The sequence below is a fragment of the Rousettus aegyptiacus genome, unplaced genomic scaffold (genome assembly GCF_014176215.1).
Source record: "Rousettus aegyptiacus isolate mRouAeg1 unplaced genomic scaffold, mRouAeg1.p scaffold_m13_p_6, whole genome shotgun sequence".
Lineage (NCBI taxonomy): Eukaryota > Metazoa > Chordata > Mammalia > Chiroptera > Pteropodidae > Rousettus > Rousettus aegyptiacus.
The window spans coordinates 59,578,468-59,600,337 of NW_023416309.1; the positions used below are offsets into that span (position 1 = coordinate 59,578,468).

The following is a 21,870-nucleotide window of genomic DNA, read 5'->3' on the forward strand; positions in this document are numbered from 1 at the left end:
ACGCCAGCGACGCCTCCCCGCAGGGCTGCCTCCGGCACGGAGCGGCCGCGGGAGCGCGCGGACGGCCCGGCTCGCCCTCGCCCACCCTGCGCCTTGGTTCCTGGGGCCTCCTTGTGCCGGTGGCCACGGCGCGCCGCCTCCCGCACACCACACGGTCCGCGGTGGCACCGGGCAAGGCCTGGCTGCAGCCCAACCCCCGCCCCCGGAGAAGAGCTTCAGCCAGGGAAAGGGACCCGTAGGGAGTGACGACGGCGAGAGGCGGGTTCCCCGCGGGGCCCTCGGAAGCCGAAGGCCCAGGTGGTGTTTTCAGGGCCGTCGGGCACTCACGCACATGCGCACACATGGAATCGCATCCACATTCACACAGGCACGCACATACACATGCGTATGCGCACACTGGCGCACACATGCACAGGCACATACATGCACACACGTGCACACACATGGCACCGCATTCATGCTCACATGCACACATGTGCGCACACAGGCGCACACATGGAATCATATTCACACTCACACATGGACACATGCGTGCACACACAGATTCACACATGCACACACGTGCACACGCATGAAACCACATTCACAGACAGGCGCATGCATGCACACACATACACACACGCATGCACACACATACACACACGCACACACACTCCCTCACAAACTCACATCTCTAAATCTAACAGCAGTTCGATGTGGCAGTATTTTATAGAATTCATTTATTTTGCTTCCTCTTGGAAAAATAACGGGCATCAACTGGAGTGTTTCGCTGTACCATTTCGGCCTAGAAACAGGTAAGACTATATCGAAATCTTTAAGAATTGAACAAAACACTGAAAAAATTCTCCACCAAGAACAATCTCCCCCGAGCTGGTTCTTATAATAATTAGGGTCAGATCACTTCACGATCCTGACGGGTGGCCGGCCAGGGTCAACGGCGCCGGCTGGCGGCTGGAGCACATCGACCATGCCCACTAATCGCTCATCAGTGCTCCAGAAACACCTCCTCTCCTAACTCTTGCCGTAAAGGCGACAATCTGAGTGGACCTGAGGAAATTAGAGGTCGTGCCCTTGGACATCGGTTCTGCAGCCAGTAGCTGAGAATCGAGGCCATCTGCATACTTTCGAGATTCAGGTTAACCCCGGGTGAAGGAAGTCTCTTGCCCTTTTCCAAAGAGGAAGCAAGGTTAGAACTTTTGTAACCGCGCGTAATTTTATCATCACACATCTATCGAAGTAGAGCAGTTAGGGCCACCGGATACGCTGATGGAAGACAGAACGCCTCGACACGTTACATGGAAACCGGGTGGGCACCTCGGCTTGTTTGGGAGCGTCCTCTCTACGTCCCATTGTTGACGGCGGCCTGGCGAATATTTATTCACCAAACGTTTGCTTTTCCGTGCCCATGCGTGTGGGCTTCCTGCTCTGTGATGTCCAAAGCAGTCCCCTCCTTAGCTCCAAATGGCACGTAAGTCACGTGACTCTGCCCTGCCTGGCTCGTCTTTGGTCCCCGGATCCCCACGCGACCCTGTCTATCTGTCCGTAATAAATTTTGGACTTTTCCCTGTTACTCTGTCTCATGTTACTCTGAGTATTAGCTCAGCCAGAAGAACTTAGTGTGAAAAAGTTATTTTTTCCTCCCCCATGCAGCGGAGTCGGTGCCGATTCAGTCAAACACACGCCCAGGACACTTGCCCCGGCTTCGCCGGACATGAGCTCTCTGAGGCCGTCCCTGTCATCTGAAGGGGAACAAACTTGACGCTCGCGTCTCTCCCAGCCCCGCGGACGCTGCGGGCCTCGCGGGAGCCGGCGTCTGCGTCTCCTCGTGCTGGTGATGTTAAGGAAGCTTTTAACGCTCCCGCTGAGGTTCTGGGCAGACGCCTCTGGATTTGACTAGAAACGGGGGCCGATGTCATGTGTCAGCCTTGCACGAGGCAGGATGGAAAACGTCACTGCAAACCCAATAAAACAAAGATCGAACTAATGCCCTGTCTCCAAGGCCAGCGTCCCGTTTCCCAGCCTGGCTGCTGGCCGCCTGCCGGTCACATCGGCACAGAGCCGTTGATGGACGTGAGGTCCCCCGGCCTGGCCCGGGGAGGGCCTCCCAACACCGCGGCCCATGAAACACGCAGCAGGTCTAACTGGAAAGGATCCTTTCTGAAGACGCTGAACACTCCTCTCTGAGTCTGGGGAACAAGGTTTGCCGGGGGCCTCGTCCCAGACAGCTGCCTCCCTGCCCACGCCCCGTCCCGCGCCTGGCACGTGTCACCCCCGAATGCCAGGATCCCTTCAAATCGACAGCGCACGGCTCTGTGCAAAGCTGTCGAACAACCGCGGGGGGCGGAGGCGTGCGGTGTCTCAAGGGGGGCCCACGAGACACGGGGAGCAACCGTTAGCTGCCCACTGTGACGGCGCTGGAAAGGACGTCTTGATGGGCTTCCCTGAGCGGACCACGGGCCCTGGTGTGACGCGGAGCCCAAGCAGGCCCCGTGGCGGAGCCGACGCCTCTGCACAAGGCGTGCAGAGACAGACGCTGTTGCTGAATCCTGGAACAGCGAGCCTAGCGCCTTGCACACCGCCGCCCCGCGCGGCCGGGAGACGCACGCGCTTTCCGCTCCCTTACCTGCCGAGGCCGCGAGCTTGCGCTTGTGGGGCGGGTCGTCGATGATCCTGCCGAGGTCCCCGCGGCGCTCCAGGTCCTCGGGCTTCTCCCACACGGACAGCTGCGTCGTGGGGTTGAAGAAGAAGACACGGTCGTCGCCGGTCCACACCACACACCTGGGCGGATGGAGAGCTCACCTGGGCGGCGCCCCCGGCTCGCGGCCGAAAGCTGCTGGCCTGCGGGCTCCCCTACCTGGACTGCCTCCCCATCCCCCACTCCAGAGAAGGGGTGTCCCCACAGGCCAGCACGCGGATGCCCCACGTCCTCCCCGCCTGCCCTGCCCCACCCTTCAAGTCAACAGCACACGGGGGCCCCGAGACTCCAGGAAGCATGCTCCCCGGAGGCTCCCAGGCGGCCAGGCCCCAGCGTCCCTTTCAGGCGGGCACTGGTGGCTCCTGGTCCCACCGAGTGCCTGGGGTATCTTCCCGCTGGTCCCAGTTAATGAGCGAGAAGATGCATTAAGGAGAAGGAATGACGCTGGGGGTTTATGTGACCCAACTGTCCCTGATCTGGGTCCCTCTGCAGTGCGTTCACCCCGGGGGACACACAGCTCTGAGAGCCACTGGCGCCGGGTGCAGAGATGCCTACACGACCTCGGGCCGCAGGGAGGGCTGGCCCCTGGCCAGGGAAGAGTCACAACCCCAAAGGGCAGGGAAGAGTCACAGCCCCCGACCTCCACCACCACCAGCTTTGAAAGCGAGGAGGGGTGGACCTCATTAGGGACACACGAGGTCCCTCCCGGGAGCAGAGTGACGGCAGCTAACCGTGCCCGGTTACCCCCAGGCTCCCAAGGACCCAGCATCTGTGCTGTGGGTTGTGTGTGTGTGTGTGGGGGGGGTGTGAATACACAAATTGGTCCCCTAGAGAGACCCGCCTGCCCTCTGTCAGGATGGCTTCCGCCGGGCCCAGCCAGCTGTGACACACACAGTTAATTTTACGTATCGTTTACGCGCATTTGAAGCCATGTGTGTACTTATTCCACCACACCGCGTGACTTCCGGGTGCCTGCCACGTCCCTCCTTCCCTTTCACCGTTCACACCCAGAGGACGTGACCGGCGCGCAGGCGTCCACGCCGAGCAGCCGAGCGGTGAAAGTTTGGCTTTGATCAAACGCAGTGGACCTGCCGCTTTGCTGGACAAAGGCCCAGGGTCACCTCGACCCGCAAAGCCCTGCACCCTCCCGGCTCTGACCGCAGCCCCATGGTGAGAGGGGGTGCGCGCCTCGCCCTCCCCCCACAAAGATGCCTCTGTGTCTGCTTCGTGCTCCGTGCCCTGTCCCCGGAGAAGTGCTCTGCAGAGGACAGGGCCTGACGTCCTCCGGGTCACACCCGGGGGTGTGGGACTGAAGGGCGGCATCTGCACGTCCTCAGCTCCCCCAGCCCCTCCCTGGTCTCTGGGACCAGCAGCTCTGGCCCGCCCTGCGCCCTGCAGACAGACGCTTCAGGGAGAACCTCCCCCCCGCCCCGTGGTCTGTAATGAAATGCGTGTGTTTGATCTTCATCCCCGTTTCTGGTGTTTCCTAAGTGGACAGGGCAAGAGTGAAGGCCAGACGGTGTCCTGGCCGCCAGCCACACCCGATGAGGGCTGATGAGGTGACCTCGGGAAAGCCCCTCGGGAGGGGGTGGGGTGGGACCCAGTGAACCCGCTGCTGTGGGCAGGTGGGGACCTCAGCCCGCCCCGACCTCGGAAGAGAGGAGGCTGGAGCTCTCAGCCTGGGGCGGCAGCAGCACCCACCCGACACGGGTCAGGGGCCGGCGGCGGCTCCTCAAAGCCCACGCCTGTCTCAGGACTAGAGCAAGGCCACCAGGAGACTGGAGGGACGCCGAGAGCGGAGCTGGGGACCCAGCCTGCGCCCCATTCCAGGAGCCGCCCCCCGGGGGGGCTCTGAAGTGTGGGCGTAAGCGGCAGCCGCCTTGCACATGCCCCGCCGCCTGCCTTCACTGCCCACTGCGACTGTCACTTTAAGGTCACTGTCCCCTCCCAGCGAGAAACGCCTCACCCGCCTCTCCTCTGACATAGCCAAAGACCTAACGGTGCTAAGGGGACAGGGTGGCACGTGGCCTCTCCTCAATGGCAAGCGTTTGAGGGGAGCGATGGCACGTGGTCCCACGACCCATCGGTGTCACGGCTCGTGGGAGCGGTGGGCAGGAGGTGGTGGGCGCTGCCCACGCCGACCTCGGAGAGGGCCGGACAGGGAGGGGCGGACGGGGAGGGGCTGACGGGGAGGGGCTGACGGGGACAGACGCCCGCCTCCCCGGAGGACGGAGGACGGCCGCGTGGCCCTGATGAGCCGCCGTCGGGCAGGGCCCAGGGAGGGCGGACGGCCTGTCTGCTCCTTCGGCACTGATGTCCCCGGGTCCCCGTCGGCCCGGTGCACACTCGCCACCGCGCTTTATGTCTGTTCTTTAAATTAGCCGTACCCTGCAGTCTACTTCCAGGTCTCAAAACTAATTTTGACCATAATAACCTTTTCATTCTGCATCTAAATTACTCCATTTTGAAAGGACGTTTTAAGAAACTGACGACGGTGTCCCGGGAGGAGGGTGTTAGAAGTGGGGCGCACTCGGCGACGCGGACGCCCCCGAGGACGGCGGGGGAGGGCCCGGCACGTCGCCAGTTACCCGCCAATTACCCGCCACCCGGTCACCGCTCCGGGGCAGGTGAAGACTCGGCACAGCGGGGGTGGGGGGGGGGCAGCCACGCGTCCCCCCCACGCCGCGTGTCCCGGACGCACGTGCAGCAACGTTATTACCTCACTACGCATGCGCAAATGTGCGGGAGCGGAGCGACGTGCCAGCAAAGCGCTGTTTCTCTCTCCGCAGGGCGCGGCGGCAACAGGGCGCGACCGCGCCTGCCGCGAGTCGCAAATTAACCTTTTAAGCCACAGCGTGGCCTAAGGAGCACGCGTCTCTCTTCGGCGACAACGAGCAGAGCCCGGGACAAGGCGGGCCAATGTGCCACTGCCCTGGGTCTCGGGGCGTCTTACCAGGGGGATCCGGGCACGGGGGTGGAGGCCACCGGCCTGCTGCCTGGTGCCGCGCTGTCCTCTCCCGTCATGAGGATCGATGGAGGCGCCTTTCGGTGGAAAGAGAAAAAGAATGCTGCTTTACGTTTTTATTTAAACCTTCGTCTTCAGCGACGGGCCACCGAGCAGCGCGTGGCAAGCCGCCGCCGACCGCCCTGCCGACGGCTGTGACCCGCCCGACTCGGCAAAGCAGAGGGGCCGGTGTGGGCGGCCGGCGCGCGTCAGCCACGCCAGGGGACAGTGGCTGCATGGGGGCCGGCGTCCCGCGCAACCCGCGGACCTGGCCGCCGCCGCCGCCGCCCCCGCCCGGGACGGGGCTGCCACGGCCCCTCGCCCCTGGGGACAGGCTGTCACCCTGAACAAACGGTTTGCAATTTATGGAATTTGTCCACGGTTCAGAAGTGTAAGAACAACCTTTTTAAGAGTTTCGGGGTGGTAGAAAATGTCTTTGTTTCCTGTGATAACAAGGTCAGGAGGAAGAGTTAACGGAACAGGTTGCAATGGTTAAAAACACATTACGGCCGGTTCATTTTACTAAGCCCACGCGGATAACCGGGGCCAGTGCATGAGGAAGCCGAGTGAACGGGAGCGAGCGGACCCTCAGCAGCGCACGCGCCGCTAAGGATTCAGGGAGATGCGGTGGCCCGGGGTCTGAGCAGGACGGACACTTGCATTCGGCGACGCTGGGGCTCCAGCCGCTGGCGGCCGGGGCCTCTTTGCAAGGCGCACGCGGCCGCGACGTGCCGTGGGCGGTGGACGTGGCCGCCGTGGCAGGAGGCGGGCACAGTGGCGCGAGGCGCAGGGCGCCGTGCCAAAGACTGTGGTCAGGGGCCCGGCGAGGCGCGCGGGGCGGCGAGCATGGGACGCCCTCGGGCGCTGTCCCCACGGGCAGAGCCCGCAGCCGCGGGCGGAGGCTCGGCGCGCGCGGACACTCGCGGCCAGCAGATGCCACCCACGCGGGAGGCACGGGGGGGGGGCACGGACACCAGCGGGTCTGGGTGCCACGGCGGAGGCGGACGGAGCCGAGAGCCCCAGGCATCAGCGCGACGCGTGGGCCCGATGCCTGGCGCGCCCTCGGCGCAGGCGCATTCGCGATTGTCCAGCATAGCCATGGGAGCGAAGCCGCTGGGTGACCCGCGCGGAGGCGCACGTGCCAGGCACGCCCGCGGTCGCCCCCAAAGTGCCGCTCGGCAAACGGGCACAGAGGCCTACGACTCACACGGGTGGCGAGGACACTTTGCGTAACGGTGAAGCCCCAGCGCGAGGACGGCCCGCTCGAGGGGTGACGCCTGCAGCCCGGCCGCCCCGGGCACCTCCTGGGGCCTGGGGACAAGGACTGGGGCTGGGGCGGCACCCGGGGCCCAACGAGGACCCGCCCAGCACGCCGCGGGGCTCCCGGCGCCTCCTCCTCTTCCCCGGGCCCCTCGGGAGCCCCCGGAGTTGACCGGCTCCCGCCGAGGACGGCAGAGCACGCAGGGCCGGCCGTGGGGGCGTGCGGGTGCCCGCGGCCCCGCGCTCCCCGCACCCAGGCTCCGCGTCCCGACACCCACCTCGGCGGCCGTGTCCCTGGCCGGGCTCCTCCTGTCGGCGTGCAGCGCCAGGCCGGGGGCGCAGGGCGCCCGGACTCGCTCCCGGCTTCTGCCTGTCGGGCCAAAACAAGTGCCATTAGTGTACCCCCGCCACACTCGGCTTCGTCTGCCCCGCTCTGGGGAGCAGGTTCGCAGGACGGGGCCACGCCGACCGGGACTGCGCCTGCGCCCGGCCACGAAGCGCATGGTGGTGCCCGCAGCTGGGCCCTGTGGCCGCACAGCCGGCTGCCGCCTGCGGAGCAGCCAGATCCACAGCCCTCAGGAGGGTGGCCTCGCTCTGGGGACCCTGCAGGGGCAGAGCAGTGCCACGGGGACGGTTGTGGACTTGGGCTGGACGTCCCGTCCCCTAGAGGTGCTGTGTCTGCACAGGCAGTGCCGACCTCCCCGTCTGTCTGTCCATCAGGTGGACAGATGGCAGGACGGAGCGGGTTGTGACCACAGGAGGCTTGTTGTCTGCTTGCTGTCACCCTGAGAGCCTGCACGCTCTCCCCGCTGGCTCTAAGCTCAGGCCAGTGGCAAAGAGACACTGGCCACGAGGCTCCTGGGCAGCCACGACCACCACCGAGCCGCTCCTCGGGGCCTGGCCACCCCAAGTGTGCGGTTGCAGCGTGGGGCAGGGCCTACCAGCTTTGCATGGAACTGCGTGACCAAACCCGAGTCGCAAACCTCAGGCCACCCTGGAGGGCAGGGCAAACACCGTCCCGTCACCCAGGGACAAGCAGAGCGGCCAGGGTGCATGGCCCCCCAGAGCCTGGCTGTCGGGGTGCACAGGGCAGGGGAGCCTGGGCGCAGAGTCTCTGCGGGTCCCACGCAGGGAACCCCGTCCCCAGCCCCACTGTGTCTGCAGAGTGGGGTCGGCAGGGCACTGTGTCCACCTCCAAGGAGGAGCCCGCAGAGGGCACTGACTGAGGAAGGTGGCCACGTGCTGCGCGGCTGTAGCATACGCTGCCCCCAAAGTCCCCAGACAGCGGGGCCCTCGCCCTGACCGGCTCCGAGGCGACACCTTCCTGCGGCCACGGGGAGGCCTGAGCTGCGGGTCTGGGCTCGCTCAGGCCACGGGGCCGCTCCCCTGCGGAAGCGCTGCTCCCCGTGGGCTGCTTCCGGGGTCCCCTCTGACACACGTCAGTGCTCTCGGCTTTGAGCCTCTCCGGAGATTCTCCCTGAGAGCAACGTGAAGTCGTTTGTGGAGGAAAATCCACGGGCCGTAGGAGGCGGGCGCGAACGCTTGGGGTGCACACTGCCATCCGGGCTGAACGTCCCATGCCGAGCGCCCAACAGGTGTGTGCTGTCTGCTTACAGGGGGGTGAGCAGGACCCCGGCTGCCAGCGGGGAGCGATGGGCTTCTTTCCTCAAAACGCCACAGGCACCGTGAGGGTGGCCGGCGGGGAGCATGTCACAAAGGCCACTGGAAGGCGAGTCGTGGCCGCGACTCATCCCCCTGAAAGGGTGGCACGGGGGAGCCGCGCTCCTTCTTCGGGCAGGGTGCTGCTTGGGCCCTGCCAGCCGCGTTCCCTGGAGGAAGGGGGTGGCCTCCTCACGCGCCCGCGGCGTCCACAGCCAGTGTCCAGCCTGGCGCCTCGGGGCTGCTCGTCCAGATGCAAGCGCCCGTCTCTTGGAGACCCAGCAATGTGAAGACCACGGTCTCTGCCGCGTCCAGCCGCAGATGCATGTGATGGGAGGGGCCGCGGGCTCGCACCGCGCATGCCCGGCCCCCGCAGCGACCTCCCATGTGGGACAAAGCGCTAGGGTTTACTCAAGCCCTCAAAACACCGCTTTTTAAAAATTATTACAATCAAGAATGATTGCAGGCAAGTCAAGACCGCCTGACTTATCAAAAGGATGTGAGAAACATGTCGGCATCTCCTGGTTCAAAGGGAATTCTGGAATTCGATCTGATTTCAGGCCCCTCGGCCTTGGCTTCCTCATCTGCAGAACAAGCGCATCTCCCAAACGTCTTCTGCTTCGGGGATCCCGGATTCAAGACCGTTTGGAAGTGTTTGCGATGCCAAACAGAAACGGTGACCTCGGAGCCGCCGGTGGGGTGCAGGGGAGGCAGGACGGCGAGTCCTTGGCCACTGCAGGCCGCTGGCCGTTGCGGGAAGGGTTCGCAGAGTGAACCCAATGGTGCTGCGGGCCTCAGCTGCCGCCCGTGCTCAGAAACAGATGTCACCTTCACACGACCTCCGTTCCTGCAGGGGCCAGTGCATGGCCTGGGAGCCGGCGGGGCCAGCCCTGGGGGCCCTGGGCTGCATTGTCTCTTTGCCACGACGTGACGGCCCTATTTCTACACACGGACTTTCTTGCCTCCAAGAACAAACACTGTCCCGTCCACTTCCGGAGCCATCCACGGAGACCAACAAGCGGTATTTACTCTCCAACGCTGTTTCCCCATAAGCGCCATCTGCCAACAGTTTCCGCTACGCTCCAGCAGGACGGAATCCACCACCTCATTTTACACAAAAGAAAAACAGACACAGCGAATTGTTTTCCCGGTCCCAGAGCAAACCGCTAGGGAGAGCTAAAATTATTTGCAAATTTAAGTGGCAGTGGGCTCCCTTTGAAAATTTGGATAATAAAAACGGGGGAAACGCAATTTATGTTTAAGATAATAAAAACGACACACTCAGGTCGGCTGTACGTGGTTCTAAATGAGGCTTGAAGGAGCCGCTGATGCTCGGCGCGGCCTCCGCGGTAAGGACCGAAGCACCCCGGGGAGACGCAGTTCTCAGGAAGCGGCCGCGACCGGCTGCATGCTGCCCGGGCGGCGGCTTAGCCCGAGCCGCTGGCCTCGGCTCCGGTGGAGCAGGAGAGACACAGTGGACCCAGGAGACCGGAGGGGACGGGGCGCTTGGACTGGCAGCAGCGGGGGAGGAACTGACAGCCGGGTGGATGCTCCTGAGCCCCCTCCCCCTCAGGGACACCAAGGGCGGAGCTCAGACTCCGCCTCGTCCCTGTGGCACCATCACAGGGGCAGACGAAGCCCGGCCGCTGAGAGGTTTGTAGATAGGCCGGGGCTGGGTGTCTGTCCTTGACCCTCGACTGCCCACCCAGAGAATGGAAGCAGGAGGTGAGGTGAGACCCCGGGGCACCCCCACCCAGGCTGGACCCCCTCCCGGTGCAGGGAAGCCAGTGGCTGGGGGGGCGGGGTGCAGAGGTGGCAAAGGCAGGTCGTCATGGAGATCCTGTCCTCTGCCCGCCACCAGGGACCCCAGAGGCGGGGGGCTTCGCCAGGCACGTTGCCACACGGAGGGGCTGGCACAGACGACGTGAGACACCTGGCAGGGACCGGAACGTCCCCCGCCGCCGAGCACCGGCAAGAAGGCCCCTCCTGGCACGTCGCCAAGGAGCCGACAGCCCACGGCCAGCGAGGCCGGCAGAAACCCTGGTGGCAGCTGCGTTTCAGCCTTCTCGGGGAGTCGCTCCTGGGGACAGGAAGACCAGACGGTGGCCTGGCGGAGGGCCAGGGAGCGCCCAGGAGCCTGGCCTTCGCGTGTCGGGGCAGGGCGGCTCCATAGGCCGGGGCTGGGAGCTGGGCCCTGCGGCCCCCGCCCGCCTGCCCCCGCCCCCTCCTGCCCGCCCCCCCTGCGGGTGACAGAGCCTGAGCGCGCCGTCCCGAACCCCACCCCAACGGAGCTCACTCCGCGCAGACGGCCAACCGCCTGCGTCCCCCTCAGCTCCCCGTGGGCGGCGGGTTCACCAAGCAACGGCTGCGGAGAGCATTGTCCTTCACCCGTGCGTAGCACCCTGGAGTCCCTTTGCAGAAACCGAAAGTTTTAAACTCTGATGAGAGGACGTGAGCTTGGCTTCCTCCCTGAGAAGAGTCCCGCCCCGTAAGGGAATCCCCTGGTAGGAGGACCCTAGCCCGGGCAGTGACCACACCACACGTGACCCTGGCCTCAGCCAAGACCCCCGCCCGAGCGCCTGGATTCTGCCGCTGGTCTGCTTGACCCAGCGAGGGTCCGAGGCCACCACTGGAGACGGTGTAGACGACGGGTCTCTTCACCGGACTCTTCCAGAACCCAATGCTCCAGTCCTTGGGTGAAGGCGCTTCTGAGCGGAGCGATGACCGGATGGAGAGGCGAGAAGCCTGCCGGGGGCCGGCCCAGTGAATGACCCACCGACGCCGCGGCCGGAGGACAGGGCGGCCGACTGCAGCCGGGCAGGAGGCGTACAGAGAACGGTGTGGAGAGAGACCCCGGGGCAGTGGCATTAAACCGAGACGCCGAGGATGGGCAGGCACTGGGACACGGGGGCCGGAGCGCCGCGCGGGGCCGAGGACCAGGCCCGGAGCTGAGAAGCCCAGGACGGGACTCCGAGCCCAGCGCCGGCGCAGGTGCGGCGAGCGGGGCCGGGGGGACCCCAGGCCGGCTCGGGCCTGACGTCAGACCTGCCGCCTCTCGTTCGAACATCACGGGAGCAGCGAAAGCTGACAAAAGTGAGGACAACGACACGAGAAATCGCGACCATCAATCATGCTTGTCACATGCAGTACATTTGTACGTGTTTCCTTAGTGCGCGTATGAAATGTAAATACTGTACACATTTACTGCAGGTGTAAAACGCTGTACACAGAGTGAAAAGTACTCAGTTTTACTTTCACACTGAAGAGTTTTCGGGGCCCTTCACTACTGTTTCCATTATGGTTTCGTAGAAGAAAAGGCATCTTAAGAGGCCAGACCGCTCCTAGGTGCAGTCGTCAACGCTACGATCAAGTACTGCGGCCTCCACAGTCAAATACTGCATTTGACATCTTAGTTATCTTAGCGTGAGGATTCACGGCGTCAGAGTTTAAAGCTTCCTCAGAGTACCTTTTCAGATAACCTTCAGTTCCGTCTGGAAGAGAAACCCGTGATTAAATATATTCATACTCTAAATTACATCATTAGATTTTATCAAAAAAGAACATTTTTGTTAAAAAAAAATAGGATTCGCTATTAAAGCAATTGTGATATGGAGGGAAGATCTGCGAAGCCCACGTTTCGGGGCTAAGGATTGTGATTAGCGAGCGTGCCCTATTTTTAGCCTCAGCCAACGCCTCGAAGGGGGCCGTGTGGCCGGGCCTGTGGCCTCAGGGCCTCCTCAGGCCCAGGGAGAACACACGCCCTGCACATTCTCCCCAGCTGTCTGGCAGGGCTGGGACCCCCCCCCCCCCATCGCGGAGCCGCAGCCCGGCCCGTGGGGGCTGCAGTGGGGCCCAGTTAGTGACCTGGGAGGTCTGGGAGGGTCAGGGACCGGGGAGGGTGAGGCTGCAGCCTCCCACCCTCGGGATGTCCTGGGCTGGGCTCGGCACACAGGCTGGCTGGGGAATCGGACAGGCCCGGGGGCAAGGCCCAGCTTCGCCCCCCCGCTGCCTTGACATGCGGGACAAACCCCACCTTCGCTGAGTCTCAATCTTCCCCACAGAACCAGAAGAAGGATGCCCGCCTTGGCCTGGTGCCGTAAGGCGACACCATGAAATGGGCGGCCGGATGACAGACAGCTCCGTCTTGCAGTCCCGGGGGGCGGGAAGCCCAGACCCAGGCACCGGCATGGAGGATGCTGACAGGCACGCCCTTCCCGGCTGCAGAAGCACAGAAGCCAGCCTCTCGGTGTGGCTCCAGCGACAGAGGGAGCTCTCCCAGCAGGAGGGCCCCGGGGCAGGACGTCAGCTAACCTGGGGACCTCCCAGAGACCACCACGCTGGGCGCAGGGCTTCAGCATATGTGGGGGCAGCGGGTGGTGGTGGAGGGGGCACGTGGGCACTCAGCCCGTAACACTACCATGAGGGAGATTCTGGCCGTGCACGGGACACGGAACATGCCTCACTGTGCCACCGTCTGCCACGGCGTGCGTTCACATGGCGGGTTCAGGCAGGTACCAGAGCACGGTCACCCTACGCCAGCCGCACCCGCTACAGAGGGCCCGCCTGTGGCTCAGCAAGTGGAGAGGACGCCAGCCGCGACGCGGCCCCCACATAAGCCCCATGGGTCGGGAGCACGGGGCGTCGGGGCCCCTCCCTCCCACAGATGCCAGCACAAGCCCCAGGCGCAGTTATCCGCTCTGCTAAGCACGGCCCGCTCACCTAGCCAGGGCTTCTGCGAGGCTGCGACGGTAATTATGCGCTCGTGAAAATTTTAAGGGGAACATTTGACAGGTCCTTTCCACTACGCTGGGAAAGGCCATCCGTTTCTCGTGTTAAAATGTAGCTGCAAATCAGGACGCAGGAGCCGAAACCACTCCGACAGGCAGGAAATCTGAGTGCACCTGCGCGCACGTGTGTGTCTCCGAGCTTCCGTCAGGCCGCCCTGCGGAATGTTCTAGGCTCTTCACGGACCCTGGGTCTCCGTGCAAGTGCACACAGAAGTCTCGCACCCCTCACGAAGTGCATCTCACACCCTCATCACGTGGAAGAGTGGCATGCACACGAGGACGCACGGGCACGAAGATGGGATGGGGGAGGAGGATGCGTGGGGGGGCGGGGATATGCGGGGGGCCTCCCCCAGCGTCTTTGCGTCCCCTCACCCTCTGGGGCGCGGCACCAGCAGGCCCGCATTAGGTATGTAATTTAAAAAACAACAAACACCTATTTGGAAAATTCTCCGAGATGTAAGTCACGACTCGTGATGCATCCACCTGACCTCGCCCAGCTGTGTAATTTAGACGGACAGGCGCGAGGCGGGCGCCCAGTGCACTGAGACGCCGGGGCCAGGGTCGCCCTGGGCGGCTGGCCCCCCGCAGCCTGGCGACGCGCATGCGCACGCGTGCACGGCGCGCGGTGGGGGGAGGGGGGACCCGGAACGCGCGCGGCCGGCTCCGCCTCCGCGGGCTGCTCTGCGCCAACACGCGGTCCTCGCCGGCTGCCTCCTTCTCCCCTCCCCGTGTGCGATAAAATTAATAGTGCGATGCTCATCTCCGCGGATGAAATTAACTCAGACTTTTTTTTTAAACCAACTTCTTTCAGTTATTTTCTTTATTTTCAGAAGGGAAGTAATTCCAGTCATTTGATACAAATGGCTTTAATTAGTGTGAGGCAAACATAACCTTTAAGGAACACGGGCTCGGCTTGCTGGGCGGGCCGCGTGCCCAGGGAGGGAGCGCAGCTGCTCCCGGCAACGGCGTGAGCGTCGGGCGCAGACGCCCTGGGCCTGGCGCCCGCCCCCCGCGGGGCCCCTCGGCCTGGCGCCCGTCCCCGCAGGACACACCCTCAGTGCCATACGATCTGTCGCTCTGCCAAGCGCCAGGCGCCTCAGGTCCGACCTGACAGCCACGCGTGCGCAGTCTGAGAGACCACGGCCAGCCCAGCTCTCACATGACCGGTCCAGTCCCCACCGCCCAGCCACCTCCGACCCGGCGCCCATGGTGGGCCACGGCCTCTGCCTCCGCAAGGCCCCCGGGGCCAGGGACCCGCAGCGCAGAGCCCATCCGGACCACTCTGAGTGGCGCGTCCGGAGCTGTACCTGCCCCAGCTGGCCTGTCCTGTGAAACCACGGTGACAGCTCCGGCCTGGATGTCTCCGCTCCTGCTCCTGCTGCTGATCACCCATGTCCCGGGCTGTGGGGTGTGGCCAGCCCTCCTCTCAGGAAACGTGGGTGATAAGTTCTTCTAGTGGCATTGGCCCCTGTGGGCGATCACTGTGTCCCCAGCACCATTTTAATTCAGGGACCCTAGGGACCAACCCCAACCACAGAGCCTGCCTGAGACCAAGAGGGGACAGGACGGACCTGTGTGAGCCACCTCTGACCTCCTTGGAGGCCAAAGCCAACACTGCCCCTCTAGACAGGACCCCAAGTCCAGCACCTCTCGCCTGTGGGGGCTCCCCACATCGCGTCAGCTGGGAAAGTTCTCTGCCTGGGTGATGGCGGCAGCGTTACCTGAGCCACCTGACCTCGGTGCCTGGGAGGCGGCTGCAAGGCTGGCTTCCCCGGGGTGGGGGGTGGGGCATGCGGGGAATGGCAGGAGGCATCCAGGACGGCCAGCTCCAGAGATGTGCTCCAGCCCGGCATGTGACAGTGACGTGGGCCAGGGACACCGGGAGGCCCCCGTTTCACACATGGCTTTCGTTCCTCGGGGTCCCCCTCTCTGCCTTCCAGCAGACACACACCTGCTCATGCACGAGTCTGTGCCAACTGTAGAGGAAAAGCCCCCACGAGCCTGGGGCGAAACGTTTCTCAGGCCCAGCCGCCCAGACCCACGGGCTTCCTGAAACCACGGGCCACTCACGCGGGGACACGAGCAGAGCGCATCCACGCACTCTGCCGTGGCGCACACGCACTCGAGTTACAATGACGTTAGGCGTTTCCTGTAAAAGTCATCGAGGAACCACCGTTAGCGCTCTGAAGAACAGACGTGTTTACGTGCGCTTGGCATGACTAGTAAAATCATTCTATGATCACAGAATGTTCAGGACAAATGTAATTACAAATATAAAACACAGAATCCTTGCCACGGGAGGCCCGCCAGCCTTCTCTACGTAATCATCGCCTCCACAGGGTCTGGCGGCGGATCCCTGGCTGTCTCCCCTGCACACTGACCGGTGCCTCAGAGACCAGCGCAGGAATCATTATCTTTTATTATTATTTAAATACTTATTAAAATAAATTATAAAATAAACTTTATAATTTTCAGAATATAAGCATTTAAATAATTTTAAGCTGCAAGAAGACCATGTTTCAATATTAATTTTTAAAGATAGATGCTTTCTAAATACCATCGTCTAACAGACCAGAACCGTAAGGATGAGATACGCAAAACAGGAAGAGGACTACCGTGGTTCGCACACACGACATTCGTGGGTCAGGCTGTCACGGAGCCGCTGCAGTCTCACGGGGCTGGTCACCCCAATAAAAGTGAGACTTTAAAATCTAGAGGATACTTTTCTCTTCCTCGTGTTCAAAATGTACTTTTGGCTGCGCAGGGAACATCGGCGACATGAAGGTTTCCGGGGGGACCACGGGCGGCCTGGCCCGGAGGTCAGGGTAACGCCGCAGATTTGCGAGCACGGCCGTGTCCATTCTCACCCTCGCGTTGCTGCCGTGATTTTGAGGACAGCGCCGGGGCAGTCGCTGTGCCCGAGTGCACACGAGGACGCTGGGGGCGGACGCCACTCCCCCCCCCCCCCCACCGACAGCTGCGCAGTGGCACTTCGGAGAGCAACGCCGCCACCTCCATAACCACCCTGAGCAGGGCCGGCACCTGGCGTCCTCGCCGCAGCCCCTGCTGCGAGCGGAGCCGCCGCTGCTGGGCGGACAGCCGAGCGGCCGCGGCTTGCGGGGCACCATCTCGGGGAAAGCAGGAGACGGACGATCTTCCAGGAAACACTCCGCGCTGCGGGGGACGCGGGGGGGGGGGGGCCGCCGGGCTTTGCCGCCCGCCGCGGCGGGGCTCTGCCAAACCCCCGAATGTCGCGACCGTAAAGCGGGAGATCTCGGCGACACGCTTCAGCTTCCGGGATTGGATCCCGGGCCGGGAGGAGCCCAGCGGGTCTGTCCGAGGGTGCGCCCCGCTCCTCGCCTGCAGGGGGCTTCCTCCCCCTCTGCCCCCCACCGCGCCTCCTCCCCGCTTTGCCGGCCGCCCCGTCAGGCCCAGATTACAGACGTATTTTGCTTATTAGTAATAAATTATATCAGCCGTCAATAACTCATTTTCCAAATATGGATTTGGGAGCCACGGCACAGAGCGTCCCGGGCAGACGCCGGTCGGCGTCGCGGGCCGCCGGAGTGCCGAGTCATTGCTTCACGTCCGGCCTGGCTTCTCATTTTCCTCCAGTAAAGATTTGCAATGTCCACGAGGAGCCGCCTTGCACTTTAATGTTTTAATCAAAACAAAATGCCCAGAGACATTTCGCTCGCTCTCTCCTTCTGACTCAGACCCACTTTGGGGACCTTCTGAACACTGGTTTTTGGACGCTGCCTGTGGCGTACGCACCTGTCCCCTGGGGATAGCAATGAAGACGGCGGGGGGGGGGGGTGCCGCGCGGGCGGCCATGTGGGCAAGAACTGCCAAACACAGAAGGAACCAAATAAACAAGCCCCCGCGGCGGCCCTCAGCGAAGCCGTGCTTCTGCTGTGGCTGAGGGTGCGGGACTCACAGAGCGTCCTCCTTTCCCAGGACACAGACGATGAAACGTGGCGGCAGCACTCTCGGGGACCCGGGTCCTCTGCTGCTGCTTCGGCAGGCGCGGCGGGGGCGCCCCACGGAGAAACTGCTCCGCCTGCCCGCTGTGCGGCTGCAAGAGGGACGCACAACCTCTCTGCGCCTCGGCCCGCCCTCCGGAGGGGGCTCGCAGGAGCCCCGAACTGTGCCTGCCCCGTGGGGCGGCGGGGGGGGGGCAAGACCAGCGCGCAGTCGGAAGCCTGCCCGCACCCCGGCAGGTGCCGGCGACCTCGGAGGCCGCAGTTAGTGCCCTGGGCGGGGTTGCCAGGAGCCGCGGGGGGCGCGGGGTGGGGGGCGTCGAGCATCCCGCGCTGGCCCAGAGAGAGGTCACGTTTCTAGACCGGACGCGCACAGCGGCACCGCTGCAACAGCTCCCAGCTGCCCGACCTCTTGGTCTCGCCCCCAGCCTAGCGAAGCTCGAAGACACATCACACTCTGTGGCACAAGGGTGCGGCGTGGCCACGACCCCCTGACCTCTCAGGTGACCGAGACCGCCTGCCTCACCGGCTGTGATGCGGGGCGCGTCGGGCTCAGCGGAACCTCCTCCTTCCCACTCTGCGCCTGCGCACAGCACTTCAATACGGACCAGGGACTGGCCAAGGAAGCCGACGCCCCTGTCCCCCGCCCTCGGGCCCGTTGACTCAGCAAGGTCCTGGTGGAAAGGCCTCAAAGTCCTTCTCAGGGTCCGCGTCCGCCCATGACCCGAAGCTAAGGCCTCCCAAAAGTGTGATGGAAACTTCACACATCCAGTAAAAGGCATGACGGGAAACCTCACTCACCCCGCCAACTGCATGACGGGAAACCTCACTCACCCCGCCAACTGCATGACGGGAAACCTCACTCACCCCGCCAACTGCATGACGGGAAACCTCACTCACCCCGCCAACTGCATGACGGGAAACCTCGCCCGCCAACTGCATGACGGGAAACCTCACTCACCCCGCCAACTGCATGACGGGAAACCTCACTCACCCCGCCAACTGCATGACGGGAAACCTCACTCACCCCGCCAACTGCATGACGGGAAACCTCACTCACCCCGCCAACTGCATGACGGGAAACTTCACTCACCCCGCCAACTGCATGACGGGAAACTTCACTCATCCAGCCAAATGCATGATGGGAAACTTCACTCACCCCGCCAACTGCATGATGGGAAACTTCACTCACCCCGCCAACTGCATGATGGGAAACTTCACTCACCCAGCCAAATGCACGATAGAAACTTTCATTGGCATCTCTGAGATCGAAATTTTAGACTTTACCTAATGAGCCCATCATTGCATTTCGCTTGCAGGCGGAATAGCACATAAAGGAGGCGAGGCTCCGGGTGATCCGACAAGTGCACATAGGTCATTCTTTGAAGGGCCTCGGGTACTCCCTAGTTCACACATACATGATTCTGCCACTCCAAGATTCCTAATTATAGCTGAAGTTACCAAATTAGGCCTGTTTACCAGCAGCTAATAAAACAACCAATTAACTTGTGAATGCCATGAGCAACCGCAGAGGCAAAGAAAGGCTTGTTTTATGATAAGAGATGGAAAGAGCGAAGTCGTGCGCAGTTTGGAGGGGTCGAGACAGGACCGTCGGCCCAGACCGGGGACGGCGCGTGGGGTGACAGGTGGCGAAGGCGCCCTGCACGAGGCCTCACCCCCGAAACTCTCCAAATGGAAAGGCTCCAAATGCACTGTCCTCTCACAGGACAGCTTGACCTTCAGCTGCACGTCGGATCTGAAGACTTTAATCATTAATCAGCCTTAAAAAAATGCCCCTTTCTGCCCCTGCAAGGCAGGCGGCCCAGAAAAACATTTCCTAATCAGCCTCAATCAGAGGCTGCATCGGTGATGAGAAGCTGCGCGCAGGTCCCATGGGGCTGAGGACCGGCCACTCCCGCTAGAGGCCAAGTCGGCCTCACGGCCATGGCTGGCAGGTGCCCCGGGCACCGGGAAGAGGGAACGTACCAGAAAGAGGACCACCCGGACCCTCTGCAGAACCGACACCGCGCACCAACCTTCCCGTGACCTTGGAGGACTTGAAATCCAGGCAGCCCTCTCATTGGACGATTGTACGGAAGTTCAAACAGAGGAAATGGCTGTGATTGGAAATGACGGTGCACTTCATAAAAGCCCTTCTCACTAGACCCACGAACTGTTCAAACACGATTCGGTTCTTCAGACTCTCAGAACATCAGAGAGCAGCAACGGGCCCTGCAGCCTTCGCTTGATTCCAGCTCAGCTGGGCCAGCCTCTGCCCGCCGGCCTGGCTGTGCCTGGGTCCCCACCCGTGGAAGGCGGACAATGACCGGAGCTGCCTCCAGCGTGGCTGTGAAAATCCAGCGAAGTCATGCACGCAAAGCGCCCCGCACTGCAGACAGCTGGCTCCAGGTTCGCCCCGAGCAGATGTGATTCTGCATGTCCTGCTCGCTGCTCTGTCTGAGGAACCAAAGCCTGATTATGAGCGCAACTCACATGCAAGTGTAAGAACCCAGTTCGACAGAAGCTTAGGGCAACTCGGGTGCTGCGCGCTGCTCCTGTGCTGGGGACCAAACAGGAAGGAAGAAGATCCCTGCCCTGCCGGGCACTCAGGCCGCGGAGGCACCGAGGCCGGGCGGTGGGGGAGCTGCAGCGCCCGGGGCCTGAGACGCACTCCGGCCCCGTGTCCTGCAGGAAGGACAGTCATAGAGCACTTCCTCCCGTGCGCCCCGGGAACCACCACTCACTTGTCCGCTTCCTGCACGGGGCGCACCCCATCCCCGTACTGGCGAGACTGTCTAAGAAAAAGGAGCCAATCCTGACCCATAAGGCTTTCCGATCATGTGGGAACCTCCAGGCTATAAGTCGTCCGAGGCCTCTACCGCCAGCACCCCGCGGTCCCCACGCTGAGTCTGCATCACCCACGGGAGCCAGAAATGAGCGGCTCACCAGAGCAAGATGGTTGCCAAGTCTGTCGGAGCCTCTTAAGTGGGGAGTGCACCACTAGGTAGACATATCGACCGCCGAGAGAAAATTACCTTAAAATGTATATTTAAATATAAATGGAAATTTCAACTCTAATCCAGTTTGATTAGAAAGGAATAAACATAATTAACAAAAGCGTGAGCCTTCAGCTCCTGGGGGCTCCGTGGTGGTGAGGAGACTCAGCCTCAGCGGGAGGGGAGCTGGAGCCCCACACTCACCCCTCCCCCCTCCCCCCATGGCCCCACCCCTGTGCAGACCAGCCCAACAGCTGCCTGTGAGGGCCAGTGGGGGGAGGGGGGACTCGGCTTGAGGGGGCCCTCGCCCGGCCTCGCCCTGGAGCACTGGCTGCGGTCAGGAGGCCGGGGGAGGCCTGGGCTCTGGCGGACACCTCCGAGGACAGGGACCGTCCGAGTGCTCCCGGCCTCCCACGGACCAGGAACCAGGAGCTAAGCGCAGGGAAAGAGAACGAGGTGTGCTGCCGGGGAACCCCGAAACCCTTTCCACAGGGAAGAGGCGCAACTGGCCTGGGGCGCGCAGAGCATCGCCGGTCGCCGCTGGCGTGGACGCTGTCGGCCCCCCCACGCGAGCCGGCACCGCCATGGCCATGTGCGGACTCAGACCCTGGCAGGCCTCAGGGAAGGGCAGGGCCAGCGAGCGGCGTGCGGCTCTGTCCTGCGGCCGCCTTGGGGGCGGAGGCGGGTGCGAAGAGATCGATTCATGTCAAGTAAAAACAGCTTCGCCTCTTACATCCAGCCAGGAGTCACCGCAAGTCGGTTCCTGTTCCCGCCACCCTGGATGACAGTGACGTGGACATGACAGTCCCCAGGGCACCAACAAAGCCAGGGAGACGCGCGGAGTCAGAGCTGGCCAGGGCGAGACGGCGGGTGCCGCGTCCCTTTGTTCCTCGGGAAGCAATTCTTGCCAGGGTCATTAAGAGAAAACGGGCATGTGTGGGTGGGGATGTCAGTCAGACCCATTGAGAGGACGAATGCGGTGCTTGACGCGCGGCCCTGCCGGCCACCCTCAGCCCCGCCGGCCACCCTCAGCCCCAGCCCAGCCTGACCGCCTGGCCCCCCATCCTGCCCCCTGGGCCGAGCGCAGAGCTCAGAACTAAAGGGCTCCTTTCTGAGCGTCTGTGTCCTCAGAGGTGAACCGAATAGCAACTGAGCTGGCCTGAGGCCGCCGTCTCCCTGGGGTGCCAACGCTGACGACACAGCTGACAGATGCCGGACACAGCTGACCCGCGCCGGCCGAGCCCGCCGGGGCTCCCCCCTCGCCCTGCGGCCCCTGCAGCCCCTAGGCCAGCACGTAGTGACGCGTCCTGTCCACTGACCAGGCAGTGCTGAGAAGGGTGACCTCGCTGCCTGTGGCCTGCTGACCTCAGAACCCGGGTGGCCAGGAGAGGAGGGGACCAGCCCAGGCAGGTCAGGAGGAGCCTGACACAAGCCAGGATTGGCCCCCCAGTGCCCGCACAGCGATGAGACATGCCTGTAACACACAGGT

The 21,870-nt window shown here is 63.1% G+C and overlaps 1 protein-coding gene across 1 annotated transcript in view; it reads right to left on the bottom strand.

Moving 5' to 3' along the window:
• Positions 1–21,870, bottom strand: part of TCERG1L (transcription elongation regulator 1 like) — an 82,357-nt gene that overhangs the window by 16,254 nt on the left and 44,233 nt on the right. The window contains exons 5-7 of the mRNA XM_036223581.1: positions 7,238–7,329; positions 5,649–5,737; positions 2,624–2,778 (exon numbers count right to left, since the gene is read on the bottom strand). Coding sequence (XP_036079474.1) covers positions 2,624–2,778; positions 5,649–5,737; positions 7,238–7,329 — 336 coding nt within the window. The remainder of the gene's footprint in view (positions 1–2,623; positions 2,779–5,648; positions 5,738–7,237; positions 7,330–21,870) is intronic.